General features: G+C 40.3%; 1 protein-coding gene across 1 annotated transcript in view; it reads left to right on the top strand.

Moving 5' to 3' along the window:
* Window positions 1–9,957, top strand: part of ptdss2 (phosphatidylserine synthase 2) — a 233,274-nt gene extending 223,317 nt beyond the window's left edge. The window contains exon 12 of the mRNA XM_039744791.1: window positions 2,987–9,957. Within this exon, the coding sequence (XP_039600725.1) occupies window positions 2,987–3,134 (148 nt within the window). The 3' untranslated portion in view covers window positions 3,135–9,957. The remainder of the gene's footprint in view (window positions 1–2,986) is intronic.
* The last annotated feature ends 12,644 nt before the right edge of the window (window positions 9,958–22,601 follow it).

Genomic DNA, 22,601 nt, shown 5'->3' with positions numbered 1-22,601 from the left:
TTGGTGAAAATAATGGCCTAGTGCACTAGTGATATCTACTTAGCTGGTACAATACATTGGTATTCTAAAAAAAAATAATGTTTTACATTTCTGTAATTGTGCTCTTGAATGCTGTAAACAATTACAATAAAGTTATTTTCCAAATTGAGTACTTCTCAAAGTATTCAGACCCCTTCACTTTTTCACATTTTGCTATATTGCAGCTTTCTGCTTAAATCACTTATATTCATTTTTCACTCGTCAACAAGTTTTCAATATCCTGGAATGTTAAATTTAACAGTTGTAGTTAAACTTAAATTCTGTAAGTGCCTTGAGCAAGGGGAAGGTGCTATATAAATAAAATGTATTATTATTATTTATTTAGTCTTTACATCCACACTTTTCCAAAACACTGAGAACTGTATTATATTATGGTTACTTAACCCTAGTGGTTCAATGACCTCTACACCCACAATTCTATCCTGGTTATTACAAAATACTAAATCCAAACAGGCTTCATCCGGTGTTGGTGTTTTAACATACTGTCAGTGTTCTCCCTAGCGTCTTTTAGCCGGGCGCTATTACATGGTAATAGCAGGGGTATAGCAGCTTAATACACAGTTGCAGGGTTTATGGAGAGGTGGGCGGGTGAGAGGGGGCTGTACATGCTAATAGCAGGAGCGGAGCGGCAGTTCACAAGCAAAGAGGATGTGGAGGTGGGCGGGCAAGAGGAGGTCTGATAAAATAAAACAAAGTCAGTTAGATATCAGAAAAAAGGCGTCAGGAAGTGATATCTCTGTTCTAATCCTCAGCGCAGTCTGTATAGTGCAGCTGAGCATACAGCAGCTCTCTTCTTGTAAAGTACATAGCAAACCAATATCTATATATATCTATATTAGGTGTGTTCTGTGTGCAAAAATCCTTGTAGCACTCACTGTGGTTCCTGTTTAAAGTGACCCCATCTGCCGTTCTTATATTTGCTCATATTTGGACCTGCGTCCATACTGCAAAAAGTGTGCAGAAACCATTGCAGCACACACTGTGTCCTGAGCAAAACTTTTGTCACTGAACTGCTGAGGGTTTTGTACGGAAGCATATTACGGCCACGGTGATGGAAAAAAAATACGGACAAAGTGAAGAAAAAAATATATGTCGAGAATAAAGTCGAGATGTTGATTTTATTCTCGACATTTCCACTTTAATCTTGATGCATATGACGAGAATAAAGTCGACATGTTGCTATATAATTTATGACCGGGTTTGAGAAAATCTAGTAAATTAAACATTAATTTTAAGATGAAGTTTAGTTTACAGCGTTCTACCTGAATTACAAACTACGAGAATAAAGTCAACATGTCGAATTTAATCTCGAATTAAACGGCGAGAATAAAGTAGAAATGTCGAGAATGCATACCTGCCGTAGTGCAAGCGTGAATTGAATATCCAACAGGCTCTCCCTTTCCCACTCAAAAGTCTTATTCATAGGTACTTTACATTTTTTTCAAACGTTTTACCAACATGAGCAAAACAAGTGTTCAGAAAACAACACTGCTCAGTTATTTCAGAAAAGAGACGCCACAAACTAATGAAGGTGTCAATTGTGGCAATTTCAGACAAAGACACTGCAGAGGCTGGTCAATCAGGGGAAATCTCTTCAGCACACACTCTGACAATTGATAAATCTAACCACCGCATATCCAGCATAAACAAATATACATACATATATATATATATATATATATATATATATATATATATATATATATATATATATAATAAATAAATACATATATATACATAGGGTGGCGCAGTGGTAGCGCTGCTGCCTCGCAGTTAGGAGACCCGGGTTCGCTTCCCAGGTCCTCCCTGCGTGGAGTTTGCATGTTCTCCCCGTGTCTGCGTGGGTTTCCTCCGGGCACTCCGGTTTCCTCCCACAGTCCAAAGATGTGCTGGTTAGGTGGATTGGCGATTCTAAATTGGCCCTAGTGTGCGCTTGGTGTGTGGGTGTGTTTGTGTGTGTCCTGCGGTGGGTTGGCACCCTGCCCAGGATTGGTTCCTGCCTTGTGCCCTGTGTTGGCTGGGATTGGCTCCAGAAGACCCCCGTGACCCTGTATTCGGATTCAGCGGGTTAGAAAATGGATGGATACATATATATATATATATATAATTTGGGATAACCTTGCAAACAGTATAGAACAGTGGTTCCCAAACACGATCCTGGGGACCCACTGTGGCTGTAGGTTTTTGTTCCAACCAGATTTACAGGGTTGCAATTAATGAAGGTGTGTGTATGGTCTAAGCAACCAAAAATGAAGGTAAAGAATATATTTACACAATTTAAAAATTACAAAATAAAAGGTATACAAAAATGAACTATGTGAAAAGGTTGGTCCATGGATTATATTATGATGTATGCAACTCTAGTTTCATTTCACAACATGATGAAACAATCATAATTTCTAATTGATTGGCAAATATGAGTGGCCCATTGTGATTGAACATTGACCTATTAGCATACCCTGCTACCAGAGTTGGTTCTGTCCTTGTTCCCATCCTTCATTGGTACATCTCATGGTCGTGCCATTTTCCAACCCACTTAATCCAGACCAAGCACTTGGGGTTTGGGGGCTGGAGCCTATCCCAGCTAGCATAGTTGTTAGTCCATCGCAGGGCAGGCACACACTAGGGCCAATTTAGTATCGCCAATCCATCTAACCTGCAGGGCTTTATACAGTGTTAGAGGAAACCCATGCAGACATGGAAAACATAGGGGAGGTCCTGTGATGCGAACCCTGGTCTCCTTACTGTAAGGCTGCAGCACTAACACAGCGCCTTCATCGGTACATTAATGATAATTCAAATGTGATGTACGTATTGGTTTTATAGAAGTGACAGTTGTAGCAAGCAATGTGTCCTGAGATGAAAATGTTCATAAATTCCAGCTTATCTTTTAGAAAAAGGCTAAAGATAACAAGCTGTTTTATGCCATTTTAATTTTGTGTTTCAGGGACATTACACTGCGATACAAAGAGACAAGAAAACAGCAGCAAGAGAATAGCACAGAGAACGAAAAGCCCCTGAGCAACGGTAAAACCAATTCTACGGTTCGCAGCAAAACGAACAGTGGAGAGGAACTCTGGCTTGGAAAATCTTGAGATGCATCGTGGGATTGCTGCGATGCTTATGACAGGCCAAGCAATGCTGCTAATTCAAAGACTGTTAACTTCAGGATAACAGGGCTTATTAGAGAGATGCATTTTTAATAGAAAGCCATGCCTTGATGTAAGAAATCTTGAAATGAATGGACTTTATCAAGCCGTAAATAATTATGTGATAATCCTCTTAAACTACTGAAAGTTGGGTGTTGGAGATTAGTGAGTGTTTTCTGATTGAGTGTTGGTGGGTTTTTGAAAAGGAGTGTTAGACTGACAATATATTCAAAATATAAAACTTTTTAAAAAAGGGTAAGGCAAAACAACTGTCCTCTTCTTTTAGTTGCATATTTGTTTTTATATGTTTAAATTTACAGAAGAGCAAATGCGAATGTATTGGAAGGTGTGTGGGTGGGTTTTTTTTTTCTTTTTTTGTTGGTAATTGGGAAAATGTGTGTCGCTTTTTTTGTTGTTGTTGTTGGTTCCCATTTTTGGGCAAGTGCTCTCTCCTAGCACTGGAAGCATCCATTATTTCATCTGAATTTAGCTTAAGGTAACCGTTTTTATTAGAGATTTAATTTCTTTGATGATGAGCAACCTCGAACAATTTAATCATCGTGGCCAACACACAGCTAACAAAATTGATCCACCCATGTATTTGTTTACATATCAGGACATTGGTCTTAACAATAAAGTACATTCAAAAATAAAGTAATCTTTGCATATCAGGCACCAAAGATGACTCCTATGACAATGGGTGTTGCAGCGGACAATGGCCAAGGTGTCTGCAGTTGTTTACCAAACATCACTGTAAGTGTTTTCATCACAAATAGAATCTTCAGTGTCATTTAGGAAAAAATGCAGTTAGAGTAGGATGACTGAACAGCAGAGGAAAAGAGTACTGCGGAATCATTGTGGAGTACATTGTGAGAATATTCTGTGTAACACTATCTATACCCTTTACTGAGACACTAAAATTAATATTCTTGAAGACAATCACAGTGGCATTATGTACTGTATTATGCACAAGTGCTTTACAGAATGGTGTTTGTCAGGTCAACCAGGCAGATCTAACTGCTTATGATGATGTGACACATTAAAAAATACACAGCCATAGGAAGAAATCAAACAAAACAGGGAAAGATGATCCTAACCTACATTCAAACAAAAATGTGTTTATTCTCTGCTTGCAGTGTGTAATCCTTGATCTAAGATGATCTCCTCTTCTGTAAAGAACACAGATTCGCATAAACAATGCATATCAAATGCAGTCAGCACTGAACATGTTTGTCTGTTTATCAGCCCACTATGTATTGTCTTCATTATTCACCTGGTAGATCTTAATGATCCATCCATCCATTTTCCTAACCTGCTTATCCAAGGCAGGTTCCTGAAGCAGCTGGAGTCTATCCCAGCAACTATTGAGTGCAAGTCAGGAACACTACATAGACAAGACGCCAGTCCATCACTGGGCCAGCACACACACACACACCCTCTCTAGTATGTTCTTCCAAGTTATGTTTTTGTCTTATTAGTTTTAGTATTAGGATGTGGGTTAGTGAATGACACAGGCACGGAATAGAGCGCATCTTCTCAGACTTTTATTATTTCAGCTGCATTGTTCACATTGTATAAGTACATACCTTTAAGCAACATTTGTTTAACTGTAAATGTTAAATTATGGTAACAGTTTTTTCTTTAAAATATTATGTTACCTTAGGGACATTGGTAAATAATTTTTAGCATGTATACCCAAAGCCCTTGGCTGCTCTTATTGCCACAGCTGTCATCTTTGCTTTACACTATGTAACATTTATTTTTGATTGTATCTTATTTATTGTATATTTATATACTCGTGAGGTATGATCAAAACGTTCTAAGACTTGCGTCAGTTATAGGTGGTAATAATGAGCCAGTGAACTATGTGGTGTTATGTCCAACAGAGAAATATTAACCCATCCTAGAAATAACTTGATTCCTCCATGAGAGAAGCGTTTTCAGAGATGGTCTTAGCTGTCGCCCCTATCATAATTAAAATGGATAGAATAGAGGAGCAGTATGTGCACATCAAGTGTTGTTGGGAAGATAATAAAAGTGGCACAGAAGTCCTCAGAATGTGTTGGTAGTGTTTATCTTAGTAAGGATCTCATTTATCACTGGAAAAAACATGTCCAAGATGAGAGAGGATTCTTTAAAGATGGTGCACATTCAGGGTAGCCTTCAACATCCATGGTTGTAAAGTTGAAAGGAATAATTCAAAATGATCAAATCTGTAATAGTTTACAGGCAAATGCAAGTACAAACTTTCCAGATTACATCTCACACACACATACAGACATGGATTTGTTTAAACACACAGTCTACCAAAACAAATTGATTAAAGCTGATGGCACATTAAGTGAGCTCTAGTCATGGAATATGTCAGATACGAGAACCACAGTCACTGTTCTCATCACCAGCCCATGTGAATTTATACCACTGAAAATCGTTTGCTGTGTCACATTTAGTGATCGCATGCCAACCCTCCAGCACAACAGTCGTGGACACCACTTTTTGTGACAGCCAGTAGCATGCTGCCTGACAGAGCTGGTACTGTATAAAACGTTCAGTTGCGTCGAGTTTAACAGCAGTCATGGCCTTTTTTTACTTATTCTATGCTGCCTGATGGAGTGATTGTACCTATGGGTTAACAGATATGTTCACCTAAAAGCTCAGCCCCGTTTTTTTTTTTTTCTTATCTTTGACTTTTTTCCTTTCTACCTTAGTATGTAAAACATAAGACATCAGATAAATAATCTTTTCTTCTGATTAACATCTGTGTTCCCTATTCCTCGTCACTGCATTCTATGTATTGTACTTCCGGATGAGCACTCATTGTTTATCAGCTCTCATGCACTCAGAACCCACCCCTCCAACTAAAGGCAAATTCAAACTTGTTAGATTGTATCGGGGTGAGTTGCATACTAGTTGGGCTAAGTCACTGGATACGTTACGTTTAGCAATTGGCTTTATGGGAGCACCGTTGACTGCCACCAACTCGCTAAGATAAGGCTACAATTGAAAATCGTAGTGAAAAATTGCCTAATGTGACATGGCCTTAACAAAGAGGGAACCTAAAAAGTATCTGTCCATTGACATAATCATTGAACAATGGCCAGTTGACAACAGCAGATAGAAAAAGTAAAAATCCAGTCAGCAGTATCCCTGAGGAAGATAAACACCTGGAGAGTCTACAGGGGCAGCCAAAGTGAAAATGAGACACTCCTTGTGTGATTTTGGGCAAAACAAGAAATAAATTGTTGTTATTGCTAAAACTCAAGTCAGACACTCAAGTCAGAAGGCCTTGGCCTACCGGTCACCTGCCCCCTTCTGCCATTCTACAGTGGACGCTGTGCTGGGCCATCTAATCTGACAACAAAATCTTTTCATCCATTAATTCAAAGGTTCACAGTATTTCAGGTGATTTTCCTGTGAGTATTTAAACCATCTGGAATGAAATTCTGCATCTACTCCCAAAAATCAAAGTAAACCTGACCTGCGAGAAATTTGATAACATTCCAACCATCCTAAATAGTGCAAGAACAGAATTTAGCCTTATCACAGTTGATTGATTACTTGTCATTTCTGAAAAGTACAGGGACAGTATAATCATTGAGGGAATTACATTGAAGGTGACAGCACAAAGTGATGTTTAGATTTTATTATTTGATATAAATGAATGTTTTGATCACCCCTCATGTATATAAACACAATATCATACATTGCATTTATATTGCTCTGTTTTAAGAATGTTACATTAGCCTGTAGCCTATGCCTTTTCAAAGATTAGCCTCTGAAATGTAACACATGTCCAGTTTGCATGAAACATTAGGAACCCATCTGTCTTTGGTGATATTCCATGTGAACTTGACAGATTTTTATTTTATTTTGGAAACAATATGAGTATTAATGCTGCTGTTCTACTTATGAAGGATGTTACATGTGCAGTTGATCTGGTGTAGTGATTTGAACCCTGGTGATATTAGTCCCACTGTATGTTGTATATTTATTATGGTGGATGATGTTCTACATGTAACTGTACACCATTCTTGTGATCTTGTGGACTTAATTATTCACCAGTCACCCAAATCAGCCAGTTGCTATTATTTCAATGCTGTTATCAAAACATGTTGCACATTTAAATCTGTACACAACAGAATGTCTGGGATTTTATATTTCCACCTTTATGGATCTTGGAGGGGAATATAATCCTGTACAGTAGTTGTGTTCATATTTACAAAATTCAGATTCACACTTGCATTTGGACTTTTACCTCAGATTTGCTTATGTGGTCTCACTAAGCAAATAAAACCTGTTGCAATAAAAAGGTTGACACTAATGTGTAGGGGATGGTCATTTTAGGTCGGTCCAACTCTAACAGACATGTCTAGGCAAACTTGTAATTGTGGGGGGTTTTATTTTGTAATGTAAGTAATGTTTAACTATGAAGATTTTGAAAGTATTGAAAATCAAACTTGTTGTAAAAGTGTGTCTTTTTATTTTTTTAACTTTATTTGCATTTTTGTTGTTTAATACTTTTTAACTTGGAACTAATATGTAAGAGTCACCTAAAAAATATGGCAATGCTGTTACAAAGCTGAAATTATCAGATCATGTATATCAGAATTTGGGTGCACCAACACTGCTACGTTTTCGTTTAAAACCGCACACATTTGTCTCTGTTTCTGCCTTTTGTACCCCATTATCATGGCATTTTTAACTCCCAAAAATGGACATTTTTGAATATTCTCTCCAGAGCCATATATTTCTAAAAATGCCAGCTCAGCATTGCAGAGTGGATGAGTGAAAATGTAGAGTTTTCAAAATGCAGACTCATAATTGCCGATTGGTCCATGCTTCTTACGTGGACCTTCCCTGATTGGATCCTGCTCGTTACATTTCCTCCGCTACTTTGCTCACCATACCCTTGTGTGGTGCTCTCAACAATCCCACTTCATCATCAGTCCAGACAAAACCATCGTTTTTTATTTTGTATTTTCATTTTTGCCATTGCTGCTCTGCGTGTGTAAACACAACCAGCAAATTAATATCTGACATGGCAGACACTTCCTCTTCCTGTTTCCGCTGATGTCTGCATTCCCAGTGTAAGCAAACAGCTAAGTCCTTATTGTTTGAAAATGCTAATGTGGGCAGGCATCATTTTTCATTTTAAAATTCAGTTTTTAAATAAAACATAGAAACAATTAAACATTGTGTAGCCTTTATAGTGACATTGAGGAAGTGCCTGAAGCTGCTCAAGCTGAGATGGGGCCAAGTCATCTTTTGACAGAGTAGTGCAGAAATAAAATGCCAAATGGTGGGTGTCTCTCTAGACAGTAGACTTTGCACTAAAATGGCATTGATGGATAGTCCAATCTCATTTTAAAAGCAGTTTGGAAGGGAACAACATTCATAAAGAAGTATTAAAATAGTTCCTAGAAGGTATTTCAACCAATAATATTGATCTTCGTACAGTAGATATCTACAATAATTCTCAGAAAGCTATATTGAACTAAAGGAGAAAACTCAGAGGTTAGTCACGTAAACCTTGTAATGGACATTGTTGGACATTGTACCTTTAGGCTTTATTTTGCAGAACTATTTAACCAGACCTGAAACCCATATTGGTGGTTTGTGAGAGATTTGAGCAGACAACAGACTTAAAAACTGAATCCATCTATTTATTTCAAGCCAAGACCTTTATCAAGTATTGATCCACTTCTCATGATTGCGCACACCTTGTAAATTAGTTTAAAGATGTCATTTTTTTAACAATAAAACAAAATCGTGAGATTCAAACATTTTTTAAGGAGATAAGCTGTGCACGCTAGCCCAGCACTTCTTTTCTTCTGTAATAACCTTTCATCCCTCTCAAGGTGTGGTTTCCCATCGAAAGACTAAATCATGGTAAACTGTTCATGCTACTTGATTTTTTTATTTATTTATTTTTTTAACTTCCATATTTATGTGAGAACTCCCACAACTGAATAGAAAATGCAATCTTATCTTGAGAATAATTGTACCAGAAACATGCGATCAAATGATTTGTTTCCAGATTCCTTTTTGTTGTCACAAATGTGCATTGGAAACATGGAAGGGAAGTTGTCGTAAATTCAGAACTTTGAATTTAACCCCTGAATTTAAACCTTTGTGTTTTAGGCTGAAATATTTCCGGTGACACCTCATGCTCTATAAGGCTGCAATGTGAAAAAGCTAGGACTGAAAATGTGTGGTTTTTTTTTTTTTTTTTAAATTCAACAGAATACACTTAACTTTACAATACAATTTCATGTTGTAAATGTATATATGCCCTGTTTATGATGATATAAGTTTGACTTGAAAAATAGCAAAGTTATCCTTTAATTTGATGTCAGTCTTTGTCTTTAGTTGAATTTTCCGGCACTGTAATCAGGCGGTTTGTGAAGGTCTCTGCCATCTCAGAGGCTGATAATAACGAGACTTGCAGCTGCCTTTAATGATGCAGCATGGCTTATAATACACATGGATCAGATCTTTTTTTATTATTTTGTAATTTTACTTGTTTATTTCAATTAATATTTGTTAAGAATATGAAGTTTGTTTTATCCCTTTTTTCCTCTTAAATAGCACACGGGAAACATTGTGGTGCCAACAGGGGGAGTACACATTCCATGTTTAACTATGTGCATTGCCATTATCAATGAATTCCTTTAATAAAGTATTCATAGGTTCAGTGGTTGTAATAAAATCCTGTCCAAAAATGTTTTGTTAAATTGTCCCAGAGAAATAAAATATGCACTTCTAAGAATATCTGTGCAGTAATGGTCGACTAGCAATAAGGGGATTTCTTGAAAAGAAAACTAGTAAAGGAGGCGTAGTTGTAGTCGTCTGAAAAGGCTCAAAACTGTAAAGTCCAGCAGACAGTGTCCACGCCAAACTGAGAAACAAAATCAAGATAAAAAAAATCACAGGTAAGTATTGAAACCAAAAAGAAGCTAAATAGAAAGAATAGCTATCACACAATCGAGTATCAAAAGGGCGTTTGGAATCCGTAACCTTGGTGAGAGAATTGATCTCATGGGTGACATTTGTCATAGAAGACATAGGTTGGCTGGCACTCTGGCCTGGGTGGATGGTTACTTACCCGGCCAAAGAAAGGATATGGATGGATGGGCTTCTCGACTGAGTTGGTTAGTGGTACCTTTTCTACACAGGGGGGCTATTATGAAGGAAGGACAGATGGAGGCTGCCTCCTGGAGCTGTGTTTTCCCCAGCAAACCTTGGTGGTGGTATTCCTCTGCTACGACTCCCATGAGGACACCCGCCAGGCCACACAGAAGTTCTAGTTTTGCTGGGTAGCTCTATTGAGGTTCTCGGGTACTCCTAGGAGGAATTGGTAGAAGGTCCCCCTCTAATGGAGAGGTTCCTTCAGAACTGGGTTGTGCTTCGTGGGTGGCAGTCCTGATGCACCAGAAGTACTCCAGGGTTTGGATGGAAAAGCAGCCTCATTCAGAAGTCAAAGGAGAAAAGGAACCGTGACTGTGATTTACCAGGTGATAAAAACCTGTACACGGTATTTTGTTTAATAAAAAAATCTTTCTTTGAACCCATGTCTGTGTTTTGGTTGTGTTTGGGGTGCAAATGTGCCTCCTACAGGTCACAGGTTTGAAATCTGTTGTGTCATTAACATGGGTCACAACCTCTAAGAACATGGGAGCTCCCCTTATGATGAGAAGACACAATAGCATTGATTGTAAATAGCCAAGATGGTAGTGAAAATGGTACAAAATAATTAATTTCAAAAGCAAATCTTAGAAAAGACTAATGGAAAATTCAGGATCTAGGGTTTAAGAATCATCCAAAATGAAAAAAAAAATAAATGCAGAAAAACACAAAAACTGAATAATGAGCTCATTCACTACAGTCTGGTAGAGTCAAAAGTACGCCGAGAATGAGGAGCCAAGTGTCAGATTAAATAAAGTGCTCCATTAACCAATAGAATTGGCTGCCAATTAACATACATTTGGAATTAAAGCCGCCAGCCATACGTCCATCTAAGACCCAGACTGGTCACCCAGTACAGTTCTTTTTAGGCTGTGTAAGTGTAGCCTAGTGGAGGGGGCATTGGTGTTTCATCTTCAGTGTCAGTCCCTGCCTCCCACTTAACCCACCATTGAGGGTATTCGTTACATCCTGTAGGGGGCGTCTCAGAAATCCAAACCCAGTCAAAGCCACACTAATGACAGACCCGGGTTCAAATGGGTGTTTTATTTTCAAAACGTTGCCCAGGCTTTGTCCACAATCAGCTATGTATTTTTATTTCTCTTCTTTTCTTTCCTTCCTCTGTCAACACCTGGGTGTAAACAGCTCTGAAAGGTGATCCCCCCCATTCTTCTATTTTGTTATCCATTTCGTGTAAGAAAATACCGGCCATCCAATATATTGGCCTCTCGGTCAAGCAGCGAACCCTCCACACCTGTCAGGCAGCCAGTCCATCCCTGCCTTCCCTTACACGACAAACACATGGATTGCATTTGTTGGGACAGTTTTCACTATAGGTGGGTGTTGCACTAAACAAAGGTGTTGGGTTCAATGCTTAAAGCTGACTTGCCGTGTGATTCTTAGCAAGTCCAACTGGAAGAGGAATAGACGTGAATAACCGGGCCACAGGCCTACAGTAGTACACCAGCCTAGGGTGATGCTCACCGTTGAAAGCGTTAGGTAAGATCTAACATTTAGTACCCCTAGCTGAGCTGCTTTGGGACCTCCGACCAAGTCGCGTAACCTAAATGAGTGGACTGTAGAGCTGAACTTGTAAAATTACTTAGGACGGTGTTTATTATCAAAGATGCTCAAAACAGTAAAGGTCTGAGATTCGACAGTCAAATGTGAGCGAGTCATTTAACCTGCCAGTGGTCCAGTTGTAAAAGAAATGGCCATAAATAACTGGACTATATCCACCCTTAGGGTACAGTCGTGGTCCAAAAGTGTTGAGGATGAGACAAGTGTTGGTTTTCACAAAGTTGACTTTTTCAGTGTTTTTAGATCTTTTTCTCAGATCTTTCTGTGGTATACTGAAGTACAATTACAAGCACTTCATAAGTTTCAAAGGCTTTTATTGGCAATTACATTAAGTTTATGTAAAGAGTCAATATTTGCAGTGCTGGCCCTTCTTTCTTCTTCAAGAACTCTGCAGTTCGCCCTGGCAGGCTGGCAATCAACTTGTTGGTCAAATGCTAACTGATGGCAGCGCATTCTTGCATAATCAGTGCTTGGAGTTTGTCAGAATTAGTGGATTTATGATTGTCCACCTACCTCCAAGAGGAACTTCTCCCAACCATCCAAGAACAGTTTGGTGACCAACAAGGCCCTTTCCACTGTGATGGAGCACCGGGCCATAAGGCAAAAGTGACAACTAAGTGGCTCAGGGAACTAAACATCAACATTTTGGGGTCCATAGCCAGGAAACTCCCAATTGAGAACTTGTGGTCAATCCTCAAGAGGCGGGTGGACAAACAAAAACCCACCAATTCTGAGAAAACCCAAAAATCATAAAATCAGACCCTGACTTATACGCCCATTCAAATTTGCGACACTTTATTTTTTTTTTTTTAACATCTTCTTGCCTCCTCCAATCTCGCACCAGTTTCTCAGACACATTGGATTTTATCGCAGCAGTGCAGTTACCAGTTTGTTTTTCCACTTCAATGACTTTTAATTTAAAACCAGCTTCATATTTTCTTCTGACCTAACGCTCCATCGTAGATAAGGGATGCTCTTACGATAGAGGTGTATGAAGGTGTGAGATACAAAACAGTGCAAACGTTGCTTTAGAATAGTTCAGGTATCACCGTGTGGTCACGTAGGCACAATACATAGGAAGAAAGAGGCCGTGTGCTCCGTGGTTACTCTCTCAGGTGGGCGTTAGCAGATCATAATCTCCTGGACCAATAGAGCGAGTTTTCCGAATTCGACCTCTACGACCGACATTATAAAATACCAGAAATTATACGGTAAAATCAAGCCCCGACTTATCGGCGGGAGAACTTCAACGTCAGTATATACGGTAATTGAAACACCACCAGAACCTCACAGAGCTGCCTCCCTCCTGAATGGCACCTTGCAACCAGTCCACACAGAGAGGCTCCATGCAGTTCATGCTTTGCATCATGGGAGTACACGCAGAAACGCAGCTCGTCAGACAGGATGACACGCTTCCAAACATCAGCTGTCCACTGCTTGTGGTCTCTTCTGCGATACTCTGCCACTCCAGATACCCATGGCCTGCTGTTCCCTTGTGAGTGCTCATTCGGAAAGGGCTTGTTGTGGACCTGCCTTGACTGATTGCAGCAGTTCTTGCCTGGTGGCAGAGCAGTTTGCTGACACAATTCATGGCACATGGTGACAGTCCCTAAATATGAGTCCCGTCTTTCAGCGGCAGTTCTGGCAGCGGTTAATAACTGACTGTGGTGTACACCACTGCTGGAAGTCCTGTTGGACAGCACGCTTCAGCACACCAGCAAAGTCGTCCACTTTCTGTTTCTATGTGCAATGCCCCCTTTTTGTTGTGCAACCCATTTGTCAAAGACAGAATTAAACACATCTGGCACACCAGTACCTCTTGCCACTTTATGGACCCCGCAGCACAAGATGCAACTATTTGTGGGACCGTATTTTTACCGGGGTGCCCTCTGGTGGGGGGGTCTAAACTATGTATCACCTCTTATATGGGCTGTGATTTATTTTGTATCCAGTGAACTAATTATAAACCTGTTGTCAACCTAGGAGTCCCAAAGTCCATTGAGCCCAATACGTTGCAATAACAATTCCAAAGCTGGCCACTAGAGGGAGATGCAACTGTCAAACCCAAGTAATATGGGCACACTCTGAATCTTTATAAATCACTAGCTGTGTAAGCCCGTGCTGTAAAAAGCCTGGGGTCCTAAAAACTATTGAAATCGTCAGAAAAAAAAATTGAAATGTCGAGATGTCAAGTAATTGGAAGAAGCTACTCTGGGCATCTCCCTCCTAGGAGGATTCATTTATTCGACGTGCTTGCATTGCTTGTGTATTAGCAGCGGGAGGAAAAGTAAAAGAGATACTGTTTTGCTGATGTGCTCGCCTAAGCGCTTGTGTTTTGCCGATTAGCGGCTAAGCGAGTTTCTGTTTCCTCAGAGGTGGAGCCCTTACCCCAACTCCACCTCACTTCTGGGCCGGACAGACAGACAGACACACTTCCGCATGTAGATGTTTATATACAAGAAAAGATTTTGTTCTTCTCAATAAATATTCCAATTACTATGAAGCTCCATGGAGCACAAAGGCGAAAAGGAATCACAAGGCAGCCCATCGCAAATAAGTCCCAATACAGCAAATGAAAAAATTGTCAAAAAATGGCGAAATCACCAGAAATAAGCTCAAGTACACTCTCCAACTCCGTGTCAAGGAATGAACCACCAGGGACCATTGGGAAACCCTCTGGCTTTATGGGGCAAGGGCAGTTCCTGGTAGTGATTGGCACGTGGCCCCGGCTCTTGGGGGAACACCCACAAAACACCCAGAACACAACCAAGGCATAGTAAACAATGCAGATTATTAACTAAATAGATAGATAGATAGATAAATACTTTATTAATCCCAAGGGGAAAGTCACACACTCCAGCAGCAGAGTACTGATAAAACAATATTAAATTAAAGAGTGATAACAATGCAGGTATAACAGACAATAACTTTGAATAATGTTAGCGTTTACAGGGGTGGAACTGAAGAGTCGGATAGTGTGGGGAGGAACGGTCTCCTCAGTCTGTCAGTGGAGCAGGACGGTGACAAAAGTCTGTCACTGAAGCTACTCCTCTGTCTGGAGATGATCCTGTTCAGTGGATGCAGTGGATTCTCCATGACTGACCTGCTCAGCGCCCGTTGCTCTGCCACGGATGTCAAACTGTCCAGCTCTGTGCCTACAATGGAGCCTGCCTTCTTAACAAGTTTGTCCAGGCGTGAGGCGTCTTTCATCTTTATGCTGCCTCCCCAGCACACCACCGCGTAGAAGAGGGCACTCGCCACAACCATCTGATAGAACATCTGCAGCATCTTATTGCAGATGTTGAAGGATGCCAACCTTCTCAGAAAGTATAGTCTGCTCTGACCTTTTTTACATAGAGCCTCAGTATTGTCACTCCAGTCCAATTTGTCATCCAACTGCACTCCCAGATATTTAAAGGTCTGCACCCTCTGCACACAGTCACCTCTGATGATCACAGGGTCCATGAGGGGCCTGGTCCTCCTAAAATCCATCACCAGCTCCTTGGTTTTGCTGGTGTTCAGTTTTTGGTGGTTTGAGTCACACCACTTTAACAAAGTCCTTGATTAGCTTCTTGTACTCCTCCTGCCCACTCCTGATGCAGCCCACGATAGCCGTGTCATCAGCAAACATTTGCACGTGGCAGGACTCTGAGTCGTATTGGAAGTCTGATGTATATATTCTGAACAGGACCGGGTTAAAATAGACATTCATATGAATAAATGATTCAAAAATAAACTCAAAGGGCATAAAACATGGATCTGAACCCCAGTCAGGGGAGGACCTCTGGCTGAAATATAACAAAGCCTAACATAATAATTCTTATTTATTTATATGATGGACGGTGTTTCACAATTGGCCGATAATATTGCACTAAGTCATCCAATCCATTTGATCCCTTGCAGCCCCTAATGTGTGAGAACTGATGAAGTCAAGTCAGGATAATGTCATTTATGTGCACCGGGGCACTCTGCGTCATGGCTGATTCACACCAAGCCTTCATCGTAACGACTAGTGCAGGGCTTCTCAACCCACCTTTTCCACATATAGGTTTCTTCAAGCCAGGGTGGACCCCCTTTGGCATATCCAGCATGATCGATAGGGTGATGCCCCCTTTGCATGATCACTAGAGAGAGAGGGGGATCAACCGTGATCGTGATGGAGAAACACTGCGCTAGCGCATTTACTTGTGACACTTAATGGCGACGACAGAAGTCGAGTATTCACATGCATCGTACTGTACAAACGGTAAGGACACTTCTTACTTCCTGGCATCACCCAAACTAGCTGAACTCACCGACCCCTAAATTAAACAGGCTCGTTAATTCCCTTTTCAGGCCTCGACTTCATCCCAGGTTGTAATTCACTTTCCTTCAACCCACATGAACATTTTGAAAAGTTATTTGATTTCCTTTCCAGATATGACATCCTAAATAAATGGACATTGGAATTTTAAACAAACTCAAGCCAGTGCTACATCTTTAGGCCTGTCACAGTCACTAATTGGATTAACTAGAAACGAGACAATGAAATAAAAGTATGGAAGGTCCATTTGTATACTGAATTTATTTGTCATGTAATCTCTTCTGTGCTCTACCACACTGCCATTCACTCCCCAAAGTCCTTTGACTCTGATCATCGCTCACTCATCTGTTAAGGCTCGTTTATACTTCACGCTCATCATGGCTGCCACGCATTACCAGCGTTCATTTGACGCGTCCTCTGAGCGGGTCCTCAGAAATTAACATGACGTGTGCACGAGTTGCAGTACCAAACCAGCAAAAAGTCAGGGGGCGCAGTGTGATCAGGTTGGAACGTGACGTCAGGGTCTCTGTTTACTATCTACATGTGACAGAAAGCTGCTATGCGGATCCTACGGGATCGATGTGCGTGCTTCCATGTTTTATGAATGGTCTGATGAGGCGAAGCAAAATGGCGACATACAGATGCATTCGTGGTGCTTTTATATTCAAGCGTCACATCATAATGACACGATACATTTAAAGGTCTCACATACCACCTTCTGTGCTGCACCTTCACAACAGCAACAGAATGTACGGCGGTGTGTTTGAGCCACAGAGAAAAAAATGAAGGACACAGTGAAAAGGTATAGTTAGTGATTAAAGTGGATAATCTCAAAATGTCCACTTTAACCTCATAGTTTACTTTATCATTAAAGCAGAGCGTCGTAAACGTCATCTTAAAACCGACCCAGTTGTTAATCGCTACGAGCTTCTGGGGCTTCCTCCTGACCTGACAGCAGGAATCGCCACACAGAACACATTCCATTTATGATATTCCAGCTCTCAAATCCTTTGATTTATACTTGATATCACTTTCACGATGAAATGCATTAAAGTATGGCACCGACTGGTGTGGCTGGCCATCTGCTCGTCTCGCTAATCAATGTTTTAACTTCGTTTTTATCTATTAGTTTATCTCAACATCCACTGTCCTACAATCGTGATTCTTTACTTATCATATTTTCTTGCTTGCTTTCCTCTCAATTTTCATCTTCTGATGAGATATTATGTGAACCTCCACCTTTGTTTTATTCATCTGCTGACTTCTTCACCTGGACTCCGGTGTTCACCTGTATCAGTAAGTTGAATGCCTCTCGGAGACGCAAACGCGCCCGCCGCTGCCATGGAAGAAGTGTTAAACAACGCCGACGCAAGTCCCAGAGCTTGGTTTCCCGATGCCTGAGAGTCGTCTCTGACCCATCTTCTCCTGCTCAGGACTCCATCCCTGGTTCATGGGCGCTGGACACCAGATTTAATTTCAAGGCGGCATCACTCTTCCTCTGTGTGCTCTTGGGCAGTAAACGCTGCTAATCTTCGCACGCTCACCAGTGCTCATCCCGCAGCGAGCTCTTCCACTTCTATCAAGGCTGCTCTCTTGAACGTGAGATCAGTGTCTAATCAAAGTTTTATTCTGCAAGACTTTATTATCTCAAATAATCTGGATTTCTTTTTCATCACTGAGACCTGGAGTATAAATGGTGACTCTTCATGTCTTACTGACTTGGTACCATCAAGTCATTCATTTTCAAACTCTCCTCATCTGACTCGCCGTGGTGGGGACAATGCCACTGTTTTTAAAAGTATGTTCTTACAAAGGGTCCGTTTAGTAGCTTCGAACTGCAACGTTTCAAAGTGTGCCGCTCCCCTTCTTTGTTGTTTGCTGTAGTTTATAGACCTCCTGTAATTAATGATATCTTCATTTCTGAATTCTCTGCTCTCCTGGCTGATATCACCCTCTCCCATGACAAAGTATTTATTGTTGGTGATTTTAACATACACGTTTGTTGTCAATCGAAACCTTTGGTTAATGACTTTTTATCAATATTGGACTCATTTGATTTTATCCAGCATATTATTACGCCAGCTCACTCTCTCGGTCACACCCTTGATCTCGTTCTTACACGTAATATTGATTTATGCGATGTTTCTTTTACTGATCACTTTTCTATAATGATGGATTTGAATATTACTGTAGATGCCCCAACTACTAGTTGTGCTTCACGCTGCTCTCGCTTTTTAAATTCTTCTATTATATCCAATTTTAAAACCATATTCTCTTGATGTGCATGTCCAATATGATGGCATCGATGATTCTGTCTTAGAATTTAATTCTTCTTGTAAAATGGTTTTAGACTCAATTGCTCCGCTCAAGATACACTGTAATAAGGGAAGACCTGCTCCCTGGCTAAATGAAACTACGTGATCGCTGCGCCGCGCCTGTCGAACTGCGGAATGGTGTTGGAAAAAAGATGGACTGATTGTTTCTAAACAGATTTTTAGGACTTCTCTATTCAACTTCCAGGTTACAGTTAAGAAAACTAAACATGATTTCTTTGCTGATTTAGTATCCCATCATTCTAAGAATCGTAGGGTCTTATTTAATTCAATTAATGCGGCCATTCACCCTCATTCTGTGATGGGATTAAATAGTACTGTTCTTTCATGTAAGCAGTTTCTTTCATTCTTTGTCAGTAAAATTGATAAAATTCACTGTGGTATTGTTCCAACTGGCTATGAACTTCCTACTGTTAATCATGAATTGTCTTGGAATCTTTTGATCTTGTCTCACTTTCACATTTAAAAAGAACTATTGACACTCAAACCAGCTCTCAGTCCTCTTGATGTTGTACCACCACGCATCATAGTGGAAGCCTTTGATGTTTTGGGTCCACCTTTACTAGCCATTATCAATGGTTCTATTAGTGAGGGAGTTGTGCCCTCATTTTTTAAACACGCCACGGTGCGTCCCTGTCTAAAAAAGGCAGAATTAGATCCTGGAGTTTTAGCCAATTTTCGCCCGATTTCCCAATTGCCATTTCTGGCTAAAATATTAGAAAGAATTATTTATAATCAATTGGTTGATCACCTTAACTCCAATAATTTATTTGAGATCTACCAATCTGGCTTTAGGCGTTATCATGGTGTTGAGATGGCCCTCCTTAAAGTATTCAATGACATCTCTCTTATTACTGACTCAGGTGGCGCTGCAGTCCTTTCCTCCTTGACCTGTCTGCTGCCTTTGACACTACTGACCATGAGATATTGCTGATGCGGCCTGAACATCTTGTTGGGCTTAAAGGGGCTGCTCTTAACTGGTTCAGGTCATATTTAACTGGTAGACACTTTTCAGTGACTTTAAATTCCTCTTTTTCGTCTACTGCTCCTCTTAAATGTGGTGTTCCTCAGGGATCCATTTTGGGTCCTATTTTGTTCTTTATATACCTTCATCCGATTGGAGCGATTTTTAGGAAATTTAACATTTCTTTTCACTGCTATGCAGATGATACTCAGGTTTATATTTCCGTCTGCAACTCTGCAATAAATCAACTGCACAACTGTCTTTCTGAACTAAGATCCTGGATGGCTAATAATTTTCTTGATCTGAATCAAAATAAAATGGAGGTGCTTATAGTGAGTCCATCAGCTAAAGCCCAAATTGGTCTTGGACTTCTCAGTCTTTCTCTGTCTTTTGCAAACCTCAAGTCCGCAATCTTGGTGTTATCTTTGACAGTAACCTCTCTTTTGAGAAACAGATTAATTCTGTAGTCAAGAGTTGCTTTTTCCAGCTTTTTCTATTAGGTAAGATCAAGCCTTTTTATCTTCTAGGGATCTTGAGAAAGCTACTCATGCTGTTATCGTCTTGATTACTGCAACTCGCTGTATTCTGGGATTAGCAAATCCCTGATACGCAGGTTACAGTTGGTCCAGAATGCTGCCGCTCGCTTTCTGGTTGGGGCAAGAAAGTCTGATTCTGTTTCTCCAATATTAGCTTCTTTACACTGGCTGCCTGTCAGTTTTCAAATTGATTTTAAAATCTTGCTGCTAGTTTTTAAATCTTTACATGGACTTGCTCCTGCCTATTTATCTGAATTGTGTGCTTTACACCAGCCATCGAGAGTGCTTAGATCTTCTGGTCAGTTGTCTCTTGTTGTCCCTCATACCGAGTGTAAAACTAAGAGGACAGACAGGGCTTTTACAGCTGCTGCTCCTCGCCTGTGGAACTCTTTACCTCATCATATAAAGGAGTCGTCTACAATTGAACTGTTCAAAACAAGATTAAAGACTCATTTCTATTCACTTGCTTTCCGTGACCTTCAGTAATACTGATGGTTTCCTCATTGTGATTATGTAATCTTACTTCTATTTATTATTTATGTTATTTATGTTCATATATTTTATTTCTATTTATGTTATTTATATTATTTGTTTGTTTTCTTTTATTCTATTATTGTAAAGCACTTTGGCCACAGCATTCCTAAGTTGTTTTAAATGTGCTATAGAAATACATTGACATTGATATGTATGTTACATTTCACAGATAAGTCGTTAACTTCATTTAAATAATGAATACTGTTAATAATTACACGTGTTGTCTCGCAGGGAGTCGCGTCCCTTGTGGTCCCTGCCTGGAGTTTACATTTTCCTGCTGGGTTTCCTCCCTGTGCTCCTGTTTCCTTCCAAAGACATGAAGTTTTGGTGATTTTGGTGACACTAAATTGACGCTAGTGTTTGTGTTCACCTTGCGATGAGCTGATGCCCCATCCACGGATTGTTTCTTTGTTGCGCCCGATGATTACTAGAATGGACACATTCCTGGATTGATGGATGTAATCATAAACATCCTTTTCCGAGATATTGCGGTAAGGTGTCCTCAAAATTTAATGGATGTTTCATTCAACTCACAACACAGCGAAGCCGAACCTGTTCTCACCGTGATATCTTGCACTGCCACCTGGTGGAATCTTCCAGATTTACGTAAAAGTATAAACAATACAACATTTGCATAGCAAGTATAAACAATACAACATTTGCATAGCAGATACTGGTGGGTCCTGCTGATGGGTTAAGGACCTTCTACGAGGGACCCTGTCCAGCTCTCCTAGAGGAACTGCCTGTCTTCTGGAATCTCCTCCATGCCCTTGAGACTGTGCTGGGAGACACAGCAAACCTTCTTGCAATGGTACATATTGATGGAGAAATTGGACTACCTGTGCCACCTCGTAGGGTCCAGGTATCGCCACATGCTACCAGGAGTGATGATGACCGTAGACAAATGCAAAACTTGTAAAAAAAACACATGAGGAGGGAAAAATATCAGCGGCCTCCACCTGTTAAACCATTCATTCCTGTTTTGGGGGTCATCTCATTGTTGCCCCTCTAATGCACCAAAGCACCTGAAACGGATTAACAAGCCCCTCTGCTACTTAACTGACCAGATCAATAGCCCAGAGGTGTCTTTGACTTGGTGCTATACTTGGATTTAAAAACGTTCCTTTAATTTTTTTGAGCAGTTTAGCATTTATTTTATTGAGCTTATTCGTTGTTCACCAGGGGCCTCATGTATAACGCCGTGCGTAGAACTCGCACTATAACATGGCGTAAGCAGAAAAGCCGAAATGTGCTTACATACAGAAAAATCCAGATGCAGGAATCTGTGCGTACTCCAACTTCCACGTTCTTCCGCTACATAAATCCCGATCAGCGTGAAAACTAACGCTCGTGCACGCGCATTATGTAACGCCCCAACTCCTCCCAGGATTACGCCTATTTGAATATGCAAATCAATATAAATCGCCCTTAAGCATAGCCTTCTGTGAAAAGACAATGGGAAAAGCACGGGGGAATATAAGAATTTCAGCGAATACCAAGTGAAGGCGAAAGAAAAACATACTATTTGTTCAAATAAACCGTAGTATAATAAACAAAATGAAGTTGATCGAGTGACATAGCGTGTTGGAGAAACTTGAAAGCTCACGTTCACAAAATCGCACAGTGCCGGAAATAAAAAGAATTCACATATCAAAGTCGCCGTGAAAAGCCGAGTTGTAGCCCACTGTCTGAGTGTCATATGAAAGCTTATTAGGGTACAGAGAAAAAAAGCACACAGTGGGGAAAAAGCACGAAATGTCAACTTCAATCTCGACATTTCCACTTTAATCACGTAGTTTATTTTGTCATTTAGTAGAACATCATAAACTTCATCTTAAAATCGTTTAATCAACCAGTTTCTCAAATCACATCGTAATTAAAGTAGCACGTTAAATGTTTTGTTTTGTATTTGATCTTCTATGTGCTCTATGTGTGTGAATCACTACTTGCTTCTTAAACCGGCTCTCTTCCTCCAACTGG

Source organism: Polypterus senegalus, chromosome 1, assembly GCF_016835505.1.
Source record: "Polypterus senegalus isolate Bchr_013 chromosome 1, ASM1683550v1, whole genome shotgun sequence".
NCBI classification, from domain to species: domain Eukaryota; kingdom Metazoa; phylum Chordata; class Cladistia; order Polypteriformes; family Polypteridae; genus Polypterus; species Polypterus senegalus.
The sequence above is the reverse complement of the archived record's forward strand: the minus strand, read 5'-3'. Positions and strand labels throughout refer to the sequence as shown.